Below are 9,654 nucleotides of genomic sequence, written 5' to 3' on the forward strand. Positions count from 1 at the left end.
CTTGCCCAAGCAGCAGATAAGGCCCCTCATTGTGATGTTACTCCTACACTTTGGAATAAACTTTAGATATGCAAAATTTCAGAAAGATTGAAGACCCTGTGGTGGTGTATTCTCTCCAAGGCAATCCCGATGCGTGCTGAGATAAATAGAAGGTTCCCCTATTGAGGATGTGAATTGTCCCCTCTGTGGGACAGAGGAAGAGTCTATTGAGCACTTGTTTCTATCATGTACTGTGGCCTATCACCTGTGGAGGTCTTCTCCGTGGGGTATTTACCCTGTCTGTGACAATGGTATCCATATGTGGAACTGGGTTAAATTTATATGGGATCTTAAAAACAAGGGCATCAATGCAGATGAGGTCTTCCTATATGCATCACTTACGGTGGATGTTATCTGGCGGATACGTAATGACAAGGTCCATAATAATGGTCTGATTGATGTATTTAAATGTATTAACAATGTTCGCTTTTCTTTTGCAGTTTATCATACCTCTTTCTTTCCAGCAGCCCCCCCTCCCCCCCCAATCAGACTGGATAAAGCTTAACTGTGACGTTAGAATGGGGTTGGATTGCATGTGTACAACGGTTGTTGCTAGGGAGTATCTTGGTAGGACCATCTGGGTCCAGACCTCTTTTTTGGAGTATGTCGATGCTCTTTGTGGTGAAGCGGTGGCTTGCTGCGTTGCCTTGGACACTGCGAGGAACCGAGGAGACAAGTTTATTATTGTTGAGAGTGATTCGAGGGTGGTCATCAATGCTCTCAATAGGGAGATATCCCGTTGGGAGATTGACAACCATGTCTCATTTTGTCTGCAATCCTCTTCTTATTTTGCTGGTTGTATCTTTTCGAATATTAGTAGAAATTGTAATTATGCTGCCCATAATGTGGCTAAGTGGGCGTTTACCCACAAGACGTCCGGTTTTATCCCGATTTCTTCTATCCCGAAACATTTATTTTGTAATGATTTGTGGCGTCTAACCGCTTCTAAATCTAATATATCCACGCTTTTCTTCAAAAAAAAAAAAAAAAAAAAAAAAAAAAGAAAAGGAAAGAAAAGAATAAAAAAAGGGGGCACCTTCATAATCCAAAAATACTAAAATAATTTTCTTATTTTTCTCAACTACTCCGCCAGTAGCGAGCTTACAGAAAATGCCGTTCGTCTTCTTCTTCTTTTCCCAGCACTGGTTCTTCTGCACTAATACAACCTGACCTGTGGGATTACAAAAATGTCCCTAAGGAATCCAAATATTCTCCGAATACCTTCAGTCAACTGTTCTCCCTCCGATGCTCATCTTGCAATCAAAGCAATCCAATATCTCAAACGCCACCCTTACCAGCTTGACTCTCTTTCTTCCGATTTTACCCCTGATGCAGCCTCCTATTTACTCCTCAAGTCCCAATTGGACAAAACCCTGATCTTGAGCTTCCTCCACTGGGCTCGGACCCGCAAGTTCTTCACCTTCCGCTGCAAGTGCCTCGCCCTTCACATCCTCACCCGCTTCAAGCTCTACAAGAGCGCCCAAACCCTCGCCGAGGACGTGGCCCTCAATACCATATCCGAAGACGAAGGTGGAAATTTGGTCTTTGACTGTCTCAGCGAGTCTTTCCAGCTCTGCAATTCGAGCTCCGCAGTTTTCGACTTGGTGGTCAAATCTTACTGCCACTTGAAACTGACGAGTAAGGCTCTCAACATCGTTAACTTGGCCAAGTCTCGTGGTTTTATGCCTGGTGTTTTGTCGTATAATGCTATTATAGACTCCATAATCAGGTCCAGAGCGTCGGTTAAAGAGGCGGAGGAGGTTTTTATTGAGATGATTAAAAATGGGGTCTCGCCAAATGTGTTCACTTACAACATTCTGATTCGGGGTTTTTCTGGGGCTGGGAATTTGGATATGGTTTTGCATTTTTTCGCCCAAATGGAGAAAAATGGGTGCTTACCTAACGTGGTTACATATAATACCTTGATTGATGGATATTGTAAAATGAATAAGTTGGATGAGGCTTTCGAGTTGTTAAGGTCGATGGCTTTGAAGGGTTTGGAGCCAAATTTGATTTCGTATAATGTTGTAATCAATGGATTGTGTCGACATGGGAGGTTGAAGGAGACAGGTAAGTTTCTTGAGGAGATGAAAAGGAAGGGGTACGTGCCTGACGAGGTTACTTACAACACTCTCGTTAGTGGATATTGCAAGGACGATAATTTTCACCAAGCTCTTATTTTGCATTCTGAGATGGTTAGGAATGGCTTGTCTCCCAATGTTGTTACTTATACAGCATTGATAAGTAGTATGTGTAAGGCTAGAAATTTGAATAGGGCATTGGAGTTTTTTGATCAGATGCGGGTTAGAGGACTTTATCCTAACGAGAGAACTTATACAACACTGATTGATGGTTTCTCTCAACAAGGGTTCTTAGATGAAGCTTACAGGTTTCTGAAAGAGATGACTTCTATTGGATTGTCACCTTCGATTGTGACTTATAACGCCATTATTAATGGCCACTGCATTTTAGGAAAGATGGAAGAAGCCATGGGAGTCATGCGAAACATGGTGGAAAAGGGATTAACTCCAGATGTGATTAGTTATAGTACTGTTATATCTGGGTTTTGCAGGCATCAGGAGTTGGAGAAAGCATTTGAAACGAAGTTGGAAATGGTTGAGAAGGGTATATTTCCAGATGCTATCACCTATTCATCACTTATTCAAGGTCTTTGTCAGCAGGGGAAACTTGATGAAGCCTGCAACATATTTCAAGAGATGGTTAGTATGGGTTTGCCTCCTGATGAATTCACATACACGACCTTGATCAATGCTTATTGTGTAGAAGGGGACTTGAATAGAGCCCTTCAAGTACATGATGAAATGGTACGAAAGGGTTTTCTCCCTGATGTTGTTACCTACAGCGTGCTTATCAATGGACTTAACAAACAAGCTCGGACAAGGGAAGCAAAGAGGCTTTTGCTTAAGCTTTTCTATGATGAGTCTGTCCCAAATGATGTCACTTATAATACGCTTATAGAAAATTGTTGTAGTACTGAATTTAGAAGTGTGGTAGCTCTTGTCAAGGGATTTTGCATGAAAGGTTTGATGGATGAAGCAGATCGAGTTTTTGAGGCAATGCTTAAAAGGAATTACAAGCCCGACGAGTCAGTTTACAATGTCCTTATACATGGTCATTGCCGTGGTGGAAATGTTGAAAAGGCATATAACCTGTACAAGGAAATGTTGAGTTTTGGTTTTGTTCCTCATACTGTAACATTAATAGCACTAATTAAAGCTCTTTTTACTGAAGAGATGAACAATGAACTGAATCAAGTCATAACCAAAACATTGAGAAGCTGCCGGCTTAGTGATGCTGAGCTCGCAAAATTACTTGTTGAAATCAACCAGAAGGAAGGAAATATGGATGCAGTTTTCAATGTGCTTGCTGACATGGCCAAGGATGGCCTTCTTCCAAACAGTGGCCTCAATGCTTATGCTGGACGAAAAGAACTATGAAATTCTCAACTGTAAACAGAGTTCATTAAGGTAACCATTGACCTAGGAGAAGATGAAGATGGTAGGTTGAGGTACAGAATACCCTTTCTTGTTTATTTATAAATACCTTTGCTGTTGTTTTGCTAACTCATATGATTGTCATTCTACCATCTCATTTGCAAAATGAAATACATGTGTAGTTCATTATTCAACAGCTTCTGGTAAGTCTGATGATTATCATGAACTTTGTGTAGTCTCAGATATTTAATGATGCATCAGACTTCAGTGAATGTTTTTCTGATTTTTGTTCGGATTTGTGAAACATGTGTTGTCTATACAATAAGAAACCCTTATAATAAGCTGATTAATTACTTTGGTCTCATTTCAAATCTAGCATTTCAATGGGGACTATCCTCCTGATTTCGTTTAAAATACCGTCCCGGTATTTGTTTTCTGCAAAATCATAATCTCAACTTCTCCAGGTAGTTACTGTTCTGTTTTGTTGATCTTTCGGAAGTCCATTCTTGGTTTTCTATGAACTCTTGTTCCAAGGCCCTTTTTGTCACTTCAGCTGGTGAAACAATTGTCGGAAGATTAATTATATATATATTTTGTCTTGAATGTGGCTCACTCTGGTTAAATTTGGTTGTGTATACTGTAGTACCAGTTCCATCATTTTAGGTTCTTCACGCTGAAAAAGCACTAACTGTAAATCCTTTTATTTCAGTTGACAAATGATTTGCTGCGGTATTACGATTTTATCAAAAAGAGCTCAGCGTTGAGAAAATTGTTTTCAATGATGAGATCAAGCAGGAGTTAAAAGTTTCAGTTTTAAGAGCGCGTAAAGGCTCCTGGGAAGTGTCATCTTGTTGAACCCGCTAAAAAAGGCACAGCTGCCAGAGCTAAAAACTCAAGTAAATAGAATGTTGACGAGGGCTTCTTAACTTAGATCATGCAGCCAATTGTTTGACAAGACTCATTTTATGGCTGAAACCTTGTCACTCATTTACTGGAATCACTCGTTAGGGGACTAAAGTCACATTTAGTTCCCAAGTCACAGAGGGAGGACCTCCGAGTTAAAGTCGGGGGCCTAATTTTTTTTTGGGTAAGGGAGGAGGGACAAAAATAAACATAAAATGAAAAAAAAAAATGTTTTTAGTGGAATTAAAACCCTTGTCTTCAACCTATATTTTAAGTAGCTTAACCATTATATCAAAGTTAATATTATGTTTGTAAATATCATCTTTTACTACAAATATCTGTTGTAACTAATAAAAATGTATATGTATTTTTTTTCAGAGGTGATTGTTTGTCCCATCTCGCTTATATATGGGTCCGCCCGTGGTTCCATGGTTTATTGTGCTTACATTTTGTACCCGGCAAACAGCGACAATAGAAGAATATGGCTATACTGAATGGATTTTCACTCTTCCAATTTCCTTATTTAGACAAATGAAAATTGTTACAAGTGAGATCAAGAACATTCTTCATCATCATGATTCATAACTCCAACCAACACGTATTAGATTTACTCAAAGCATCAAATCATGATACTCATAAGTACCAAAGTTCAAACCATAATATAATTTGATATAAGCATCAAATCCATTTCTTGTCAAGAAAATCAAATATTAAAAATGGGATCAAGAACAGCAAAATAAAGTGAACCACTAACTCTCCAATTTTAACTGATAACTAAAACAAGCGCCCAGAAAGAAATGAAGAAACAACACAAAATCCTCGAATGCCACATGTCACAACTAAAGGCCAGGGAATAAATGGAGAAGCAAGAAAACGAATTTGAAGCCAACTAAAATTCTATTATAGTGAATCGCAATTTCTACCGCATTCAAAAACATGAACAGCATACACAACAACGCTGCACCTTAGGCTATTCCCTCGGATCAATAACCCAAATTTTGCTTTCACATCAAAAACAAAACATCTAAGATTAATGTGCTGAAAAAAGCTTTCACATCAAAATATTACTGTTATTTTCTTGTAGATCAGATTAATAATTATTCAAGTCCCCTGATTACTATAGTCGACCCAATCCATTTGGATTAAATAGTATTGATTACTGCCTGGATATACTAAGCGAATTTCTTACCCAAAGAAACTTTATTTGCTATTAAATTTAGAATAGGAGAATAAAAACAAGCATTACAGGGATATACATGAGTTTTTGGGTAATCATTTTGAATCCCATTTTCTAGTTAATTGGTCATACAGAGTAGTAATTGCAAGTTAACTTTTACCTAAACATCTAGTTTAAAATCCTACTCACAACTCAAGAACTAATACCAAGAAGATGTAAACATGTTTAACTTCTTACTAAAAGGAAAATAGAGGGCTCACTTACAAAATCCTATCTGGATGAAAGCCTTTGGTGCAAGTCCTCAGCCAATGCCTGCCTCAAGCTCTCACCAAAGTAATAAAACGACTTCTCGCTGTCTAGCACCCTGGGCGGGCCTCCATTCTCATCAGGCTCCTTCCAAAGCTCTGGTTCCGGCTCTTTGGCAATCTGACACAAATTATGCAAAACACAACAAGCCACAATTGTCTGCGGGGCATGATTAAGATCAACGTTCAAGTCCTGAAGAATCTTCCATCTCCCTTTGAGCAACCCAATTGCATCAACTACCACAGACCGGCCTTTCATAAGCATCCCATCAAACAAGTTCTGCGCTGGGGTGCCCATCCCATTGGGTGAAAATGGCGTCAGTAAGAAAGGCATCATGGGATAGCACCAGTCCCCAACGATGTATGGTCGAACAGGATGACCTAGGACATTAATAGCCTTGTCCCAAACAATGTCGCCTGAAGTCAGTCGATTATATAGAAGACTGTCCCGAAAATGGGCAGCGTCGTCAGTCCCACCAGGAGCCTTAACGCAAACGTCCCAGAAGATTCTCTTATGGTCAGCCACCACCTGAAGTTGAACAGAGTGATATCCATATCGGCATTTGTAATTACCAGACAAATTCTGGTCACGGGGAAGCTTATGAAGCTTAATTGGGCTCCCATCAATGGCACCACACATGTTGGGAAGCGAAGTCAGCTCTTCAAAAGCTTGAGTAGTCTCAATAAGCCGGCGGCGGCTCACTGGGATCTTGATAAATTCTGGGTAGAGCTTGGTAGCAAGTAGGCGAGTAACCATGTTAGTGATCTTGGAAACAAGATAGGGGTCAAGAGAATACCTAGCAGCAACGGTTTTTGCGGACCAGCCATGGGAGAGGCGAGAAAGCACCATGGCGACGGCGTAATCAGAAGGAAGTGAGAGATTGGAGAGAGCGATATGGGGCTTGAGCTTCTCAACAACGGTGATGAAGACAGGGTAGGAGAGGCCGTACATTGAACGCCACTGGGCATCTCGGAGAGGGGCCTCAAGGGACCAGATGTGCTCGGTGGAGAGGGCTCGAAAGGCGGAGACAGAGTAGTCTGAGGCAGAAGATTTTCCGGCAGAGGAAGAGGGAGGGCGATTAGCGGAGGACCTGGCGGGGGAGGGGCGAGAGGAGGCGATGTAGGAGAGGACAGAGGCGATGGTGAAAAAGAGGAGTGGAGCTGCGGAGGAAGAGGTGAGGAGGGAAGTTGGGGAGGAAGAAGAAGAAGAAGCGGCGGAGGCGGAGGTGGGTGAGGAGAGAGAATCGGAGAGCAAAGAAGTTGTTGGGTCGAGGGAGTTCTGGAGATGTAGGAGATTCGAGAGCATGAGTAGGAAGGGCTGATCCATCTTCTTCGAGATTTTTGAATCCCAAGACAGATGAGAGATTGATTTGTAAGGGCCCCTGGGTGGAGGCGGAGATCAGACTCAGGTCGCCACCGGAAAACGAAAACAGACTTTTCTTTTCTTCTCTTTGTGCGCTGGTTAAGGCTCACCAGGGTTTGTAAATTGGGTCAACCCAATCACAGCTCCGGCGGCCGGATCCGCTCACATTAATTTAAATATATATGTGGAGAAATAAAAAGGGATTTTTTACCAATTTATATTTATAACCTAAAAAGCGAAAATAAACGTAAAAGTTTCTATTTACAAAAATACCGGCCATAAAAAAATAGAGGAGAGACCTCCTTTTTCGTGATCCAGCTGAGAAACCCCAAACAACCTAATCTCAACCATTTTCTTTCAAAAACTAGGGAAATCAGATCTGAAAAAAATGTAGATCTCAAGGAAAAACCACTCAAGTCCCGAAAAATCCAAATACAAAAACGGAAAAAAAAAAAAAAAAAAAAAAAAGTATTCAACCTCCATTGTTGTACAAAAAACGCGAAAACAACATACATTCAAAAGCCCAACGCGTTTAGAGGAGAAGAATCGAAGAGAAGGATATCTGGAAATCATTGAAACTCACCCATGATCGAATCAGAGAAAGAATTTAAGGTAATACAATTTCTTCATGAACATCTTCCTATCTTTTATTCTATATAATTGAGAATGTGTTATAAATTGAGGAAAACATGAATAAATTGAAATGATAACGAAATTTTGGTAAATCTGAACAAAAAAACAAAAACAGTTTGCATAAAAAAAATATTAATACATATAATTATATGCTACAGAGAATTAATCTGTAAACATTTGTTTATAAGTTGTTTTCCAGTAAAATAATTGTTGTTTGGGATCTGCAAACAAGTAATGTTGAATTTATTCTATTAATTATTGAATTCTTCAAAATAGTTGTTTAATAGTTGATTTGACAGATAAAAATAGTCGTCCAGATCGAAATGTTGTTGCTGAAAAGAGTTGTTTATTAGTTTTTTTTTTCAGACTGAAATAGTTGTTTGCAACTTCTGAAACTAAAATAAATAATTAATTTACATTATTTCAGGACACGGAACCATTACAAATTTTGGTACAGAGCAATGGGCATTGGGATGACAACAAAAACTATGTTGAATATGAATCAAGTGGAGAATTAATTTCCAGCAAATGCACTTTTGATAAACTAGTGAAAATAATGATGGAAGAACTCCAATGCAACCCTGGAACAACACAGATACAACTAAAATATCAACTGAAAGAAGGAGGCCAACCACTACAAATCAAGGATGACAAAAGTCTGCTGCTCTACATAAAGCTATTAAGCAAAGAGGTTGATTTCACACGGTACTCATTGTGTGTGAACAAAATCAGCAACACAGTAACACCTAACCAAACAATAGTGTGCAACAATATGATGATGGCATCATATGACAACAACTCAGCATAGGCAGATTTGCAGCAACCTGGAAACAACCCGGCAACAACTTCCAAGCAACAACTATCTGCACACACAATTGGATCAGTTCAAGATGATGCATTTTTCTAGAAATAGGGACTGTGACATCAGAGTCAACCATACAACAACTAGAAAACAACAGAGAAAAAACTACAAGAGTAGATGAATATTTCGACTTCACCGACTACGCAAAGCTTGTGGCTGCAGAAATGGTACAACAACTTAAAACAACCAGGAAGAAGAAGAAAAAGACAACACATAAATGAATATCATCACTGACAAACGACATGAAACAATAGAAAAAGGACAAATTTAAAAGGACAAAAATACATTGATAAGTACCCTATGCTACTTTGCAATTAAGAAAACACTTCAATACAAAGTAGCGAAATCTTGCACAAAAGAATACAACATAGTATGTTTGGACACAAACTGCAAATGGAGTTTAAAGGCTTCAAAAAATGGAAACACAGAAACATTCATAATAAGGAGCTACCAAGAAGAACACACATGTGCGGTTCCAATAAGATTTGGAGATCAACTACAAGCTACAACAAAGTTGATAGCAGATTTCGTAAAACCAAAGTTCTTGAACTTGAAAACAAAGTGCAGCCCAGCAGACATAAAGGGAGAAATGAAAGACAAATACGAAATAAAGATGAATTACATGAAAGCATGGCGTAGTAAAGAGCGAGCACAAACTTAGCTACATGGAAATGCTAAAGAGTCATACAATCTCTTGCCAAGATACCTGTCCATGCTACATAAAACAAATCCAGGTAATTTTTTTTTTCAAATATATTTGTTGAGCTAAAAACGTTGTTTTTACGTTGCTAACGGTTGCTAAAAAATATTGTTTGATTGAAATTCAGGAACGATAATTGACATAGAGAAACAAGATGATCATAGTTTCAAATATGCATTTGTTGCATTGAATGCTGCTATTAAAGGTTGGTCAAACT

The 9,654-nt window shown here is 39.2% G+C and overlaps 2 protein-coding genes across 3 annotated transcripts; one reads left to right on the plus strand and one right to left on the minus strand.

The window, feature by feature from the left end:
• The first annotated feature begins 1,081 nt into the window (after nt 1-1,081).
• On the plus strand, nt 1,082-7,516 carry LOC133032798 (pentatricopeptide repeat-containing protein At5g39710-like). 2 transcript variants are annotated; one of them, XM_061107286.1, is made up of 3 exons: nt 1,082-3,568; nt 4,204-4,581; nt 4,776-7,516. In XM_061107286.1, the coding sequence occupies exon 1, from the start codon at nt 1,227-1,229 to the stop codon at nt 3,495-3,497; it is 2,271 nt and encodes a 756-aa protein (XP_060963269.1). In that variant the 5' UTR covers nt 1,082-1,226; the 3' UTR covers nt 3,498-3,568; nt 4,204-4,581; nt 4,776-7,516. The 2 variants fall into 2 exon arrangements, with proteins under 2 accessions (XP_060963269.1, XP_060963268.1); XM_061107285.1 differs by having other exon boundaries at nt 4,204-7,516.
• On the minus strand, nt 4,664-7,206 carry LOC133028913 (protein ANTAGONIST OF LIKE HETEROCHROMATIN PROTEIN 1-like). The gene is made up of 2 exons (XM_061107287.1): nt 5,839-7,206; nt 4,664-4,915 (listed from the first exon to the last, which is right to left on the minus strand). Exon 1 carries the CDS (start codon nt 7,204-7,206, stop codon nt 5,845-5,847), a length of 1,362 nt encoding a protein of 453 aa, XP_060963270.1. The 3' UTR covers nt 4,664-4,915; nt 5,839-5,844.
• Nucleotides 7,517-9,654: the final 2,138 nt, after the last annotated feature.

The sequence above is a fragment of the Cannabis sativa genome, chromosome X (assembly GCF_029168945.1).
Source record: "Cannabis sativa cultivar Pink pepper isolate KNU-18-1 chromosome X, ASM2916894v1, whole genome shotgun sequence".
NCBI lineage: Eukaryota > Viridiplantae > Streptophyta > Magnoliopsida > Rosales > Cannabaceae > Cannabis > Cannabis sativa.

Bases quoted from the DNA above. Each gene is read 5' to 3' on its own strand.
- LOC133032798 (XM_061107285.1), top strand. From the start codon at position 1,227: ATGTCCCTAAGGAATCCAAATATTCTCCGAATACCTTCAGTCAACTGT.
- LOC133028913 (XM_061107287.1), bottom strand. From the start codon at position 7,206: ATGGATCAGCCCTTCCTACTCATGCTCTCGAATCTCCTACATCTCCAG.